We start from the raw sequence: 17184 nt of genomic DNA on the forward strand, positions 1-17184 counted from the left end.
GCTGAGGCCAACATTCACACCGCAGTCGCCCGCCCACTGACCCGGCCTGCAGCCAGCACCATACCTAGGTCTGCAGCAAAGGCACTTGGCAGGGGTAGGGAGCTCTCTGTGCTCTGCCATGATCGGCCATTAGGAGCGGCTGGTGGTGAGGCGTGGTTGCCCGTGGTTGCTCTAGGCGAGGTTGCACATGGGGGGGAAATTAAGTCACCCCCAAAAAGACGGCCTAGCCATTTTTTCAGAGGTCAAAAAAAAAAAATAAGGCCCAGACTTATATTCTGAGAAACATGGTAGTCCTTTAAATCAGGGGTCCCCAACCACCGGTCCGCGGACCGGTACCGTCCGCGGAACAACACCTACCGGGCGCGGTTTGCTGGCGCCGCCATCTTTTTCATGAAAAAGTGCTTCGGTGAGCTTTTCCGGTAGAAAGCTCACCGGAAGCACGTTTTCATCAAAAAAGATGGCGGCGCCAGCGCTTCCGGTGAGCTTTTCCGGGTAGAAAGCTCACCGAAGCACGCTTTCATCAAAAAGATGGCGGCGCCAGCGCTTCGGTGAGCTTTTCCGGGTGAAAGCCATTTCTACCCGGAAAGCTCACCGAAGCGCTGATGCCGCTTTTTTTTGATGAAAACGCTTCCAGTGAGGTCACCGGAAGCACTTTTTCATCAAAAAAGATAGCGATGCCCAGCTGATGCCGGTACCGGGCCGCGGCGCCCAGCTGATGCCGGTACCGGGCCGCGGCGTCAAAAAGGTTGGGGATCACTGCTTTAAATGACTTTTAGATAAAAACCTACATTGATCCTTATGAATAAATTTTTGCAAAATTATTTTCAGTTTGTCAGCTAGAATTGCTGTGAAGTACTTATAACTCAATAATGATATGAGCCTATAGCTTCTTAGTAAAATCAAACCTTGTTCCTTTGTGGGTATACATTATTAACCAATTTCTTTGAAATCCAAATCACGTCTATTCTTTAAAAGAATCTATCTTTCAGAAAAGTAGGCATAATTTTTTGAATTGCCATTTTTCTATCTCCATATATTAACCAGCCTAAATTGTCCATCAAATCAAAGAAAACTTTGATAACTTGCTTTGATTGGTTTTAATATCTTTTCTGAGAAGTTCTGTCCAGTTGTGGGGAGATCACTCCATTCCAATCCTCCATCAAATACTAATTTTCAGAAGCAACATATATTAGTTTCTCCATTTGTAAAACAATACTTTGTCCTCATTTGGCACATTAATTCCCAATGTCAAAATTTTAGTTCCAGGCATATTAACTTCCAGGCTAACAAATCTACCATGTTCATCAGGCAATACAAGTTCTGCTTTTAGTTGGGGATTTACGTACAAAACAATTCCACATTTAATTTTAATTTAATTTCTCTTTTGAGGAAAATGTGCTCCATTTATATTCTACCTTAAGCATTTGTAATCCACAACAAGCCAATTTTTTAAAAAAAAGATATTTGTAGTATCTAATTTCAGTTTTCTTTTAGAGTCTGTACTGACAGATTTTAATCTCTCCGATTCTTCTTTAAATTTTATTTTATTGGAAATTCCCTTGCCTTTTGGACAGAATTCAGTCAAAATATCTACTGTTTAAAGATAAAGATCACACCTTCTTCTTCTTTTTTTGAAATTTTTTTTGATTTTTAAAAACAGACATAAACAAAACATAAAACATAAAAACATAAAACATCTTTTTTGAAAGCAGCTTGATCCCGGGTTACATCTCTTCGTACAGACACAAATTCAAGTTCATGCTCATTTTTATATACCAGTCCATATCTTATTACCATTCTACATTTTCTATATAGCTTCTCCCCTCTTTTAACTTTCTTAATTTTATTTTATTTATTTCATCTCAGTTCAGATCATTATACTAATATTCTTTGTCTGTCCTGTTTCAGCTGTCTATTATCTTTTCTCATTAAACTAAATTTTTCCTGTAATCACTGATTGGAGTATGACGCCTTTATATCTTTCCCCTAAAATTATAACCCTTAATATAATACATAACTTCCGTTCGGATTCTGCTTGGTACATTCTAAAACTACACACTGTATTTTAAAAAAAGAAAAAATTATGAATATATAATATAATTAAAACAACAATCCATACCAATTCAATTCTATCATTAATATTAATATTCATTTAAATCTTAAACATTTTACACATTACTTTTCAAATAGGTATCATACTTCTATGGGAACACTTATAAACTTTCCATAGTTACTTCCCCCCCACGTCACTTACATTTTATAAAACATTGAGTAATTGAAATGTTCCCATTCCTTCCTAATTCAATTCTCTCATTTATTTCATTTCATTTATTTTGTTCACAAAAGTTTCACTAAATTACACTGACTATTTTATCCCACTTTTTAATCATATGTTGTTTCCAATTTTCTAACATTATTTCTAATACAAATATAACAATACAATCTTATGTACCTTTGCAGAATCGCTTTTTCAGTTACATTTTCACCCATTATCTCTGAATAAGTCCTGTTTCTTTACATCTTGCTCCAAACCTTTGTAGCTTCTCTTCCCTTCCTTCCTCCCTTGCTTCTTCTCTCTCCTCTTTTTACCCCCTTGTCTCTCCACCTCCATTTCCCTCTTCTGTATTCCCCTTTTCTGCTGCTTTCTAATATTACATCCACTTTTCACATTATTTTTCCCTTTTTTGGCTGTTTTTTTTAGGTCTTAAATTTTCCATTCTCTTTCCCCCCTTTCCCCTTTCTTCCCCATATAAAGTTACTTGTTCATTAAAGATGGCTTCTTCTTTGTCCCAATCTTCTTGTTGCGCAGTCTTTTCTTGTAGTTTCTTGTAGGTACGGATCGCCATTTCTAAGAATTGAAAAATGGAGCCAAAAGAGCCCTTCCCTTCTTGTTCCTCTTCTTTATATTTTTTAAATTCCATTTTCAGTTCATCCACAAGTGATACCATTGTAGAATTTTTTTAAACAACCACCCAATTGTTTTTAGTCATTCAAATATATTTTCCAGAAGTCCCAAAGTCACCAAGCAATCCAAATACACACAAGCTGTTTCTTTTAACACTTTCTTCTTTTTTCACTTTCTCTTCCTGGGGTTACTATTTAGTTGCAAAGTTCCAGTTAAAATGTATCTTTTAGAAGTCTTATTAAGATTTAACTTTAAATTCTTTTGAGTTCCAGGCAGACTCCTCCTTCCAAATCCTGCCCTTATTCTTTTCCTCTCCCTTCCCACTTATAGCAAAAAAAGAATTTTTTAGTGTTCAGAAATCTTTATTGTCCCCTTGGCATTTAATTATATTTCCAGTTTAATTACCTATTGGTGCCAAAGCAGATTTTTCCGATTTCTCATTCATCTCTCTTCGCTGTCAACATGAAGGAGAGTGGAAAAAAAACCTTTCCCTTTTCACTTTCATTCGCTGCTTCCAAGTTCTTTGGGAGCAATGTATCTTTTATAAGATTTAAATTCCAGGATACCTTAGTTGTTGCTTCTTATCCCGGTCAGCCAAAACTTTCACTTCTTAACTTTCTCCTGCACTTTCTTTTCTGGATGAGTGCTTCTTTGAGGCAGCCATTTCTGACCACCGCTCTTACCGCCTTCGGGAAAGGGAGTTTAGCCAGCTGAGGAGGAAAGATGCGGCTTTCCTTGACCCTGCTGGGATCTCCCCCCTCTTTACCACCTCTACGGGGTGGCTTAGCCCCGAAGCCAGCTGGCTCGGGACGCTCCAGTGGCGAGCCCAGGCAGAAACCGCGCACGATTGCGGATTCCTGCCTGCTGCCGAACCCTGCAAATGGGAAGAAGAGATCACACCTTCTAATATGTGTCAATAGACAATATCTATTCTTTAATTATACCAAAAATGCAGGAATTATTCAATGTTGGCTTCACCTCTGACTATGTTAATATGATATACCCAGTAAACAGGATTTTTGAGGAAGCTAAGGCCTCAGTCTTGAATTGGCTGGGAACATTATTCAGAACCATGACAACTTGATTCCTTGTTTTTTTCCTGATAAAGTGCACCAAGACATCCTTTAAATCATTTCTTATTCTCACAAATTTTATCACTCTCTGCCTTTGTATACTCCTCACCCCAATCCAAAAAAAATTCTAAGATTTTATTTAATAAGCTTTTCTCTATTATCTTCACCAGAATCTTCTGGGATTGCTCTAAATTCTCAAACAAATTCCTTCTCTCTCAATTCTAATACAGTCAGATTATCTAATTCCCTTCCAAGTTTCTGACTATAACTTTTCTTTTACTCCCCAATATTTCCACTTTGTCATTAATTTGTTTACCTCTCTAGACACTAGTTTTACAGAGATTTTCATCATACCAATTTATTCATTCTCTTTCTTCTTTACAAATCTTTCACCATTTTTTCATATGCTGTCAATTTAGTATCAAGTTATGCAACTTACTTATTATCCAGTTGCTCAGACAATTTCTGAAGCAAATCTGGTGTAATTTCTCTTTCTGCAGGTTGCTCTCTTCCCCTCTAGTGTATTTTGGTGTTTTTCCATTACAAGTAGTCCTCCATTTATGATCAGTAACTTAATGATTGTTTGATGTTACGATGGATTCCCAAAAAAGCTATTTGTGACCCAGGTTCGAAGTTCTGATGCCTACCTCCCTATAGACACGTGACTGTATTTTAGGCATTCATTAGTCAGCCCATATTTATGCCTATCTACAGCAACCTGCAATCTCATGACCACAATTTTGCTAGAAACCAGCATTTACTTTTGGTTTATGGCAAAAATATGCCTCTTAACAAACATTAGGTTACTGAACGACAAAACTCTCTGTCTCTCTCTCCATCTCTGTCTGTCTGTCTGTCTCTCTCTCTCTCTCCCTCCCTCCCTTCCTCCCCCCCCCTCTGTTTTGGTTCACTTATGCCAACCCAAAGTTCTTGTTAAATGGGGACTACCTGTATCTAGCAACCTCTGTCCAGCAATATTACCTGTAATTCCAGAACTCCAATATAATACAGAGGATTACAAAGAGTACATTATAGACAAAATCAAATTGAGTACCTATCAACAGAAAGGCAGAAAATGAATGAATGAGCAAGCCAATTTTTCAGTCCCACATTCTGTGATAGAGCATTTCAATTTCAGTTCAAAAACCACGGGTGATATTTTTAAGCTAAACTCAGTGTATAGACCAAGGCATTTATGGATTCCTAGCTACTATCATATAAAATATTGTGCCCAAAGCAAGCTGTCCTCGAAAAGTACATAAGCTGAAGCTATCAAAATAAATAAGACAACTATCTATGCTGAGCTCCTGGTGAAAAGTTAGCCTATAAACCTAACAAATTAAAGCATAACTAACCCTTCCAGATCAAAGTTCTGTAATGAAACAAATAGGAGAACATGTGATCTTACTTTTTGCCATTTTTCTATATCTCTGGCCTTTAGAAGACCAAGAAGATTCAGAGGTTCCTTATTGCCCCAAATTCTTTCTAAACACAGACGTTTATAAGCCATGGAATAATAGGAGGGAAATTCTTGGATCTATTTTTCTTATCAGACACAACTCTATATTAAAAAAAAAAAAAGTATTTCTGGCCTGACTGCCATTCTAAAACATGTATTATCCTTCTAAATTTTGATCTGCCATTTCTTTTTCCCAAATTTGTTGAAACATTCAGAGATGAATTAAATCAATTAATGAAAGGGGTGCTGACTTTCCCATTAAAGTCCATGGAACGTTCCACTCAGCAATGAAGAACTCACCTAAATTAATTATCTGCTAATGGAAAATTTAAAAAAATCCTTAGTTGACTCTTGTATTTCTTGTAATATACTCAGTGATATATGTTTCATGTCTTGTGCTCTTCCAAAATGGTTTATATCATTCCATATATGTGATCTATTACTTCCCCAACCATTTGATATTAGATTTCTTATCCTAAATACTGTGCTCCCAGTTTTGATTTCCAGAGGCTTCTCACATGTTCTCCCAGGATCAATAGCCACTCTTGATCTAACACAACCTAAAATAACAGTTCTTCATCTTTTTTACCCTGATGACACTTAAGGCAAGATGAGAAAGTTGAGGAATGGGTTGCCCATCAGTTTCTGTCTCTAACCCTTGTCCAGTAAGGTGTTGTCTATTGGGATATTGCTATCAGCTAGTAAAGCAAAAAAAGGTCTTGATTATAGAGTCTAAATTTAGAAATAAAATTGGTATATTTTTAGTTTGCCATAGTACCAGTTAATATAATGGATAGATGTTATGGTTTCCAAAAAAGAGTCTACGACATGATTAATGCGCAATTTTCCATTAGAAAAATGAGATGTCAACTTTTTAAATACTTTTATGGTTGGGTAATAGAGAAGATTTATTTATATCCCTTTCTAATAAAAATATCTCAGTTACTATAATGAAAAATTATTTTAAGCTGTTGGATGCAATCCAAAATATGCAGAAAAAAGCTTTATTTTCTTTATTTCTGCAATTCTCCCTACTCCCTCTTCCTTTGCTTGTTGCAAATAATAACCTGTTCTTCCAGTAAGCTAATGAATCCTTTGCTTGTACTTTTCTGAATTGCGGCTGTTACATTTAAGAAATTGGTTTGCAGTCCAATTTTCTTTTCCTTCTCTTGGGAAGATACATTCCCTGCAGTTTTTCTTAGACACACTGTTTACATACTTTCTAGTCTTTAGCACACTGGGATTTGTTTACACAACCTCTCTATATAAAGATAGAATATAAAACTAGGTTACCTTACAATTGTGTCACAAGAACAGCATTATTCAGTTGCGGTTTGGGGGTTATAATTTAGGACAAACACAGATTTATAAGCAGAATGCCCTTAATTCAAGACCTCAAAGAAAATATTTAAGGCAGCAAATGTCAGTACATCTCACCAGAGAGGAGTCACTCAGAGTAGACAATGTTGATCTAAATAGTTTAATGACCTGATTCAGTAAATTTCACCTATCAATTCACTAGCCATGAATAACATTTTGAATAAGTGTTGTAACAATCACATATTCATTTTATGCTACAGTATTTATCTCCATTGCTTATATACCTGAACATCAAGTTCATATGCACTGTGGCTTAGTATATGAAAAGTGCTTAGTGTGTAAGCACTTTCTGAATTTTCAAAATTAGATTTAAACCTGTGCTATTGCATAGTTGCTATGCCAATCTCTGTACATTCCTTTGATTCTGTAGTTTAATATTTTGAAACATATTCATTTAGTTCTCTGTTGCAACATACATTTGGTAATATATGGCCCAATATTTCCTCAATTTCATTTAGTTATAGTCAGAGGAAGATGAAATTACTGAAATATGTTTATCATGACATGTATAACTAATATATGTATTCCACTAAGCATACATACTTTTCTACCCATACATTCCATAAACTGACAGTATATATTATCAATATAAATATTTTCACTTGAAAAACAATATTTCATTTCATTCCCCATACAGAATGTAAAATATATAAATATAGTTAAACCCCTTTCCACAAAAATGTATATTATTTTTTGTGTGTGCATTTCACTTGATTTTCTCAAATAAAATTCATTCAGGTGGCTAAGGCGAGGTTCATCTGGAACTCTAATGGTAATCCATATTGTCAACTCATCCAGCATGCATGCACCATGTTGAAAAATAACTTCAGTCATTTTCTTGCACATATTTTGAAGAAGTTTTGGCATTGCGTACAATTTGTTTAAGCATTGATGCATCCCTGTATGATAGCTGATATTAAGGTATGCACCAGGATCTTTAAACCCCTATTATTATGGAAAAATAGGAAAATTTAAGAATGTTAATTTTTCCATTGCAGAAAAATAAAAGAGTCTATTCTGAGTTTGAACCTAAAAGACGCTCCAGCCTGTATTTGTTTCTCTGGTATTTCATGGTGCCAAGGGTGACCATCAGAGGTGGTATTCAGCAGGTTCTGACCAGTTCTAGAGAACCAGTAGTGGAAATTTTGAGTAGTTCAGAGAACCAGCAAATACTACCTTTGACAAGATTTTACAGTATCCTTCCCCTGCCACGCCCACCAAGCCATGCCCACAGAACTGGTAGTAAAAAAAATAATAATCCCACCACTGGTGATCGTATAGTATGCATTTATACCAGTCGCATACACATATTTAGTTAAGGAAGCTTACCTAACTGCTAAATTTCTTTGTAGAAAAGTGTATCTTTTAGGAAAGTTGCTTAGTTGAAATATTTGGGTTAGTTGAAATATTTGGGTATTTCTACTGGAATGTAATTTATGGAGCAGTTTTCAGTGACCTTTTTTTTTTTTAAAACAAATTTTATTAATTTTAAAGACAAACAAATCATCATTGACCATTACATATTTCAGTGACCTTTTTAAATTACTTACAGTGCGTGGATTTTTGGCTCTGAACATTTTTCTATTAATTTGTTAGCACTTATTACATATTTTTCTGACTGCCACAATCTTTCTGTCAGGGTTACGACCAATGCCCTAATAAAATTAAGAGTCTCAAGCTTTCTTTGATGGCGTGTTTAATTCATATAATTTAATAGTAAAAAAAGCTAAGATCTCAGACTCCAGATTTCTTCATGCTTCAAAAGATACATTGGGTTAAAGTCAAAATTGTAGTGGCCACATTTGGATATGAAATGGAGTCACATTTTACACATTGAAAAACAGACTCCTATGAGATTTGACCATACTGATAAGTGATGGAATGGTAAACATTCAGCTTCATTTTATAGACTGTCTTAAATATAGAACAATAAAATGATTATTACATTTCCAAAAAAAAAAAAAAACCATAGTTAATCATTTTTTTCATGGCACTTTCCTCTTAAACGTCAGCAAGAAAGTTTCTAAAATAATCTTTTTCTCACAAATTTCAAAAAGCCAATAATACTTTAATACTGTCCTTTAAAATAGAAAATCAATATTGGATTATAAAATGTTAATTTAGTACAGTAAGCCTTTGATGTTATAAAGCTAAAGCTTTATTATTGTAGTATAATCAAATAATGTAATGTCTACAGTATTACAGCTTATATTAACTATAGAATTACAACCTATAATAACTGAATCTTTTATTTGAGAAATATTTCTGCTTATCAATTATGTAGAAAGGTTAAGCAATAGCTTTATAAAACAGTAATGGTAATATTGGATTGAGCTGCAGGGAGTCAAACAGATAATAGATTTAACTGGTTGAATGCTTCTTAAGGTATTAGCTATACAGGAAAAATTGATCAACTGTAAAATAGTATATTCTTTTAGGAAATCATAAAGATTTGAAGTTTTATAAAATGAATGTTTACATGGTATAATATGTATTTCAATTACAAAAAGTTAATATTTACTAAGATTTGATATTTTCTTGGCTTATGAAAATAACTGGTGGGTTCTATCAAATATGCTTCTCCTTTTAAATATGTTTTTTTTAAATGAATCTTTTTGGTGCAAGTTCCTCAGAAAGTGCATGCCTGGCAAATAGTAATTTCATTGTGTTTAATTGGACAAAATCAGAATTCCAAACCCAAAAGAAGAAGCAAATAACTTAAAAACAATTGTCGTTCTGGCTCATTAAAGTATTGCTTCTATTAGGTAGCATTTCTTGAGAACCGTAAAAATTAATAGTGTATTTCAAAAGTACTTTATTGGCATGTTCCTCCAAATAATTTAATTTTCATGGTTAATTGTACCTTCTTTGTAAGATAGACTATTGAATTAAGTGTGTACTTAGAAATTTTTAGTTTTCTCTTCCTTTCATTTTCTTTAATTCTTTAATTTATACAATACATGCTCTAAAGATTTAAAACATTCTGATGTAGTGACTGATCCTGAGTAGAATTCTTACAAGAAGCTCATAACAAGTACTTTAACTGACACATTTTTCCTTTATTCTTATTCCTTTTGAAAGCAATATATTTCATTGACTGTATTTAAATTAGATCATGAGAAGCGTGGAACTTTACTTGGTGAAAAATGGATACTTTCATGTTTCAGATGTTTCTAGTGTAAAATGTTATCTGACTTCCAACTCTTAATCTAAAAAGAGATTAAGATAAATAGAGGAAGCTAGAAGCTAAAACTGCCATTTCTTATTTTGGTTTTTCTTAACCATACCTAGTTTGCTATTCATTCTGCAAACTCTAACATAATATTGTGAATGCACACTGTAGACTTCAAGATCCAAAAATGTAAGCCCTCAGCTACCAAGAAAAAGGTTGGCTACACTCTTAATGTATCTATCTCCACTTGAAGTCATCCATTGCACTTCATTCGTCTCATGTCATCATTAGAAGCCTGATTGAAGGAAGGGTCACAGAATCCTAGTAGTGTATTGTTTTAGTGGTTTTGAATTCTATCCATTGCAGTTCTGTGGAATAATGCATTAGTCTACTTATTTCTTAATTTTGCATGAAGCTTGGACATACTGTTGCTCTAATAATTTCTTGCTAGTCACTGAAATACCATCATCAAAAATGTACTCTTTTTTGCAGAGATGAGAAATGTTGAACATTAATGTTTCCAATGTTGCTATTGTTTGTTCCATCTCAAAAAAAATTATTTGATTTGCTATTAGATCATAAACAAAATTGCATCATTATTTGAAAATTAGCCCCATTGAACAGAACGGACTTAACCATTTTCACGTAAACATGCATAGGATTCCAGTATCATAATCAACAGAACATTATTATAGGCACACTGATGTTGGATTAGGCCACTTGCATTTAATTTGATGACTATAATGAAAATGCTATTTAATATTAGCAAATTATTCCCTATGTTATTCCTACTTTCTATCCTTCCCCATTTCACATGATTGGAGCTCTCTTCTTATGTACTCTTAGTTGAAGCAATCTCTGACAGTGTCTTCTGCTACCATCGGCTTATTTTCTAGATGGGAAGTGATGGAGTTTTGCGCCTCAGTAGTTCCGCTCTAAATAATGAATTCTTTGCATATGCAGCACAAGGGTGGAAACAGCGATTGGCAGAAGGTAATTTTCTACTTGTTACTAGATTTAACCAATAGTGTTTTTCCCTCCATAAAGAGATCCCATCATGTCACAGCCAAGAAAACATTCATTTTAATACTTTTAATATTTTATTCTCACTCAATCCAATGTACCTTGCACAGTTGTTGTGGGGGAAAATTGGGGACAGAGTGCTATAACTCTGCCTTGAGCTCCTGGAGGAAAGGCAGGATAGAAAACTAAGAAATGAAATTGATAATATGTAAAGTGGCAAGATTTCAAAACAATATACATTAGATCATCTTCCAGTTTTGTTAAGCACATCTGTCTCTTATATCTCACATTGGGTACTTTCACTTAAAATATGAACAAGCATTTTCATCAGTGTCAGCTTTGGAAACCTAAATGCATGTGACTAAATCCCACCAATACACTCTAGAAATACTAAAAACAGCATTACAAGTACCATTTTAGCATAGGTTTCTCTCAAATTAATTTTGTATTGAATTTTGAAGTTTGGATTCAAATTTTGGATTGAATATTGAACTACTATTTGCAATAGGGGAAAACTTCAATCATCCATGCCTCATGAAAAGCTGCTGCCCAAAGATGAAGGTTTCTCAAGCAGCAGCTAGCTGAGCACAGGAATTGCATGATGTTAGGAAAGCAATGTTGATCGTGCTTCTGGATGTGCAAAAAATATTTGACACTTGTCCAAGTTTTGAAACCTTAGAGCACAGTTGGCCAACAACTTTAGCACAGCATTTATATAAGGGGTCACCTGAAGAAATTCCTGCACTACACAAAACTCAGCTGCACACCTAGATTAATTATTTGGACCTTCCGTTTCTTGTTTCTTTTAGGAGAATTTACACCTGAGATGCAGTTGCGCATCAGGCAAGAAATTGAAAAGGAAAAGAAAACAGAACCCTGGAAAGAGAAGTTCTTTGAAAGATTTTATGGAGAAAAGTAAGTATGTGCTGTTAACAGATATATTTGCCTTTCATTCAATCTAACTCTTAGTTTTAAAAAGTGCCTAATAAATTTATCAATTATTTTAGTTCCTATTGGCATTGCTAAAACTCCCTTGGTTTTATTTTTTCAATTTCTCAACCTCCTATTTTAACCACTAAAAGTAATCTACAATTTCACCAAACCATTCCCCAAATATTCTAAACATTAAATTCAAATAGAGACAATATAATACAGACTGAATATGAATAGGTAAAACCCATCCTTTTTTAATCTTCAGAAGGAATAAAAAGTAATAAAATTAGGTAAATATAGTCACACAAAATTATTTTAGTACTTGTTTTTCCCTCATGAAATCCTTTACTAGGGTATTGATTGAGTAAATAAAAATAATGTATGTTTGTGTGTTATATTGCATAGAAATATATATATTATATTTTATAGAAATACAAAAAAAGCACCCAGTTGAAGAATATTTCTGTTTGAAAAAAATTTCAGGGTAACACTCTTGATTCTTTCATAAACAAGTATTAAGCTATTGTATGCACAGACATTCAATATTAAATGTTTAATCATTTAATCAGATGAAATTATTTTCTAATCAGATAAAAAACAGTTACATTAGGCATGTACAGTATGTCATATTCTCAAATTCACCGCAGGAAATCATATAAATTATATTAACAAATTGTATTCATTTTAGTTCCTTTATACAGATAGCCCTCAACTTACAACTGGTCGCTAAGCAACTGTTGAAAATTACAACCTGTCTGAACCTGTTCAGAGCTATTTATGGCTCAATTTCAAAGTTCTGACAGCTGGAGGCCTCAGTTATTTTGGACACATGGCAACTGGCCAGGTTTACAGCCATTTGCAGCTTCCTGTGATCACATGACCATGATCTATGACCTTTTTTTGCAGTAAACTAGCATTCACTTATGGCTTCCAGTAAAATACACCCATTGGGTAGAGTGGGGTCACTTAATGACTGCTGTGTTTGCTTAATGACTATGGAGTTTGTTTAACAACTGCAGCATTCAGTTAAGAACTGCTGCACAAAAAGTTGTAAAATCAGATGCAGTCACATAGGGACCCACTTAACAATTACCATACCTTGATGACTACCAGTTTATATAATTTTATTTTTGAAAAAATCTTTAAAAGCTTTCAAAAGAAGCTCTATCTAAAAGGGTGTGTTTTTTTTGTTATAAATATTGTATACAGGATTGATTACATTATTGCAATAATATAATTCAGTATTTCTGCAAATCAAAGGTATTTTCTGGTTTCATAGACAAAGATTTCGTAATTCTGATACGAAAAATATTTTTCCTAGGCCTTTAAAAAAAAAACATGTATCCAGGTTAATGCAAAAACTTTTGCAATATAATTTCCCACTTCAGAGTTTGGAAATCCATGCAGACATCTTTTCCAGAATGTATATCACTTCTACTTTTTCAAAATAGCTATCTCCTAGCTCTTTCTCAAAGGACTCAATGACCCCAATTTTGTTCATTTTTGATACACTAGCACTTAAAATAAGTGTAGAGATTACAGTGTCTGTACTTACCAATTTTACATAGTGTCTTCTCGTTCTAAGAAAAACAAGGCTATTGTGCTTTTTCTTGTTTAATCCATCTTTTATCTCATGTAGTCTTCTCCTATTATTCCTAATATGAAATTGGACTAGTTGGGGCCGACTGGAATTGTAGTTCAGCTCATCTGAACAGCTTTAAATTAATATATAAATATTTTCAAGAAAATTACATAACACTGTGAGATTACTTTTCCCTCATAACAAATCCAAATATTGCATATTATATCAGACAGTATAATTTCATACATAAATGCTCAGAAAGAAATCCTGTTAAATTTTGTTTCCAGAAAGCATTGCCAAAACACATCAGCACTGTTACCAAGAAAACTACATGGATGTAGCCATAAAGTAGAGCTTTACTCAAAGAACACTTTACTTGTACATAATAGAACACAAAAGAAAAATAAATGTTAAATGAATAATCATATTAGTTGTGTTTAATTTTAAAATGAAATTCAAATTTCAATGAATCCATTTTTGGCCACATCTACTTTTTAAAAGTGAGGTTCTGGCATGTCATTAAAGTCCCCCTCAAACCGAAAAATATTGTGTATCCCAAATGCTAAATTTATAGTGACAGAATAGTTAGATAAGGCAAAAATATTTTCTAGCAGTAGACTGAAGTAAAAAAAAAAAAAAAAACCACCAGTGGAAGAAGTTAAAAATAGCAAAATTTGAGGTAAACCCCTTTTCCTCTTTAGGGATTTATAATACCTTCATGGCATCATCCAGCTATCACTGAGGTGGTATAGAATCTGTCCTCGTTACTGTCATTTTGGCACAATAATGGTTGGATGACTCTAGAATATGCTGTAAACTGCTAGTGGAGAAATGGCCAGAGATGACAGACTTTTAACACACTCTGCAGTCCACTGATAGATTTTCTATGATAGCATTGAAGACTGGATGCTAGAGCAAGCTAATATCCCTTTGCCCTGGCTTTAGTTGAGTATATATCACTGAAATGTCAATACCTGTAAGTAAATGACAAAAATGTTTTTATATAAGTACATTTAAATTTTATTTTATTAGTCAAATATACTTTTTCTAGATCAGGAATTTTGTATATTTGATTTCCTTAGAGATGATATGTTTGTAGCATAGAATGAAATTCTTTAGCTGTTTTTCTGATATATGTTTATTGAAATATGATTATGTAATTTAACTGTGATCTCTGACTAGGTTGGGGATGTCAGTGGAAGAATCTAGGAAGCTTACATCAGTACAAAATAATGAAGATGATAATAAATCTCTCTCTGGTTCTTCGGATTTGCCTGGTCCTTCAAGAGAGCCTTCTTTTGATGACCATGAAGAAAAGAGCAACCAATCGCCACCCTTGCCAGAGAGAGATTTCTGTCAGGCACTTTGCAACATGGAACATGTTCCTTCCAAGGATCTAATGGCAGAAACAGAAGACATTTTGATTCCGGAAGAATCCATTATTCAAGAAGAGATTGCTGAGGAAGTTGAGACAAGTATTTGTGAATGTCAGGAAGAGAACCAAAAAGAACACATGAATTCAGAACAACCAGTTAGTTCAGTTGGTACAAATGAGGAAACAGATCCATTACCACTTACAGGGAGTTCTGAATCCTGTGTTGTGATGAATGATGTATTAAGTCCATTATCTCATGTTGAAATCAAAGAAGAGGAAAGATTGGAGTATCCCCAGGAAGAAATGCCAGTCATAACAGATCAGATAGAAAACAGTTTATCACCTTCACAATCTGCTTCTTCCTCAAATTCTGTTAGTAATGCGGAAGAAAAAGATTTGGAATCAGTAAAAGAACTTAGTCCTCATGGAAAATATTCCCCTGTCCTTAACGGTTCCTTATTCACTGGTGGAGGTGTTGCAGTACATATGGAATTGCAGAGTGACCCTGATGAACTGTCCTCTGAAAATGCTTGTATTTCTGAAACATCTTTTTCTGCTGAAAGCCCAGAAGAACCATCTGCCAGTATTGCATCTCCTGGAGGTGACACCCAATCGACTTCGGAGGAACCTTCTACACCAGTGTCTCTTGAAACTGTGTGCTCATCAGACATGTCTTGCACTGAAAACACTGAAACTGATGCTCAACAAAAATCTGTAGATGATAATCTGAATACATCTTTAATGTCTGAAATATCTCCACTGCCAGCCTCACCTGTAACATCAGAAGCATCTCTGTTGTCAAATTTGCCCCTAACTTCAGAGGCATCACCAGTTTCTAATTTACCTTTACCATCAGAAACTTCCCCAATGTCTGATTTGCCCTTGACATCTGAAACGTCTTCAGTGTCTTCTGTTCTTTTAGCTTCTGAAACATCTCATTCAAATAGTTTACTGTTACCTTCAGAAGCATCTCCACTTTCCAATTCACCAGTGAGTGAAAGATTTATTCAGCAAAGAAAATCGTTGTGTTTGTCTGAAGAATCCTTGTCACCTCTGAAAGAAGAAACCTGTGGCATTCCTAATATTCCACAAGAAGATAATATTCCATCACAACAAAATTCATTTCAAGGTATACCTGATGCTATGAAAGCTATCGTATCTGAACCTTCAATAGCAGAAGGATCCCAGTCCAGAAATCTTACTAATCAAACCTGTAGGTCACAAACTGAAATAGAGAACTGTTTCACTTCTTCTCTTGCAGAAAGCTCTTCTCCAGAAGTGATAAAAATGAAAAATCATAGTAGCCACCAACGATCTGAAAATAAAAGTGCAGTCTCTCAACTGGAAGTATCTGTCTTAACAGAAGTGGCAGAATGCAAAAATATTGAATCTCTTCCATCTAAATCTCATGACAAGTTATATACCTCAATGTCTTCTTTAGAAATTGGCAGAAATAAGTCTCACAAACTTCAAGGGGCTATACAGAATCGGTTTGAAAGTTCCTATTCTTCAAAATCAAGTGAAGTTACCAAGTCACCTGAAGTAAGAAATGAAAGCAGAGACCTGGAGATTCCAAAGAGGAAAACAGCTGAACATCACAGTTTTGGAATCTGTAAAGAGAAGAGAGCTAGAATTGAAGATGATCAGTCCCATCGTAATTCATCAACAAATTCATCTGAAAGAGAACCACCACCTAGAGAAGAGCCCAAAGTCCCACCCTTAAAGGTAAATTGAGAAACTTACATGTTACCTGGACTGTATTTTATCTAAGTCAAGAAACACTGGAAACTGTTTCCATAAACAGTTTCCACAAATAACTGATACCTCATAATTACTAATTTTTGCCTGCAAAATAATTTCATTGTTCCTTGTAGGGTGTCAATAAATAGATTTCCTTATAATATCTTCAATTGACATGTCACCATTATGAAATACTATATTTTATTTTTAAAAAGTGATTTTCCACCCTCAGGAACACAGCATTAGAAATTGTAAATAGTATTTGCAAATGTTTGTTTTGTCATTGAGTAATGCATTAATGAAAAAGGAAAATTGTTCACTGTAACATTTGTAAAATCAAACTGTGTCATTCATGCCTCTGGTTCTTAAGATGCATTATATTATGCAATGAAAATAATAGAATCACTAACCATAAATGAGAGAAGTCATATGAGTGCTATCCTACTGGCTTTGTGGGGCTTTGTCAGTTACTTAGATAGTCAGACATACTAGTAGAAGGGTATGAACAATAAACATTGCATTCTTGCTTTGTTTGCTTTATT

General features: G+C 34.3%; 1 protein-coding gene across 1 annotated transcript in view; it reads left to right on the forward strand.

Moving 5' to 3' along the window:
• The window catches only part of ASXL3 (ASXL transcriptional regulator 3), a 136132-nt gene that overhangs the window by 108222 nt on the left and 10726 nt on the right, over window positions 1-17184 (forward strand). Inside the window, exons 9-11 of the mRNA XM_026670291.2 lie at window positions 10886-10982; window positions 11822-11927; window positions 14710-16627. Of these exons, the coding sequence (XP_026526076.2) occupies window positions 10886-10982; window positions 11822-11927; window positions 14710-16627 (2121 nt within the window). The remainder of the gene's footprint in view (window positions 1-10885; window positions 10983-11821; window positions 11928-14709; window positions 16628-17184) is intronic.

The sequence above is a fragment of the Notechis scutatus genome, chromosome 3 (assembly GCF_049901735.1).
Source record: "Notechis scutatus isolate UNSWTSFEM ecotype Mainland chromosome 3, rNotScu1.2, whole genome shotgun sequence".
Taxonomy (NCBI): domain Eukaryota; kingdom Metazoa; phylum Chordata; class Lepidosauria; order Squamata; family Elapidae; genus Notechis; species Notechis scutatus.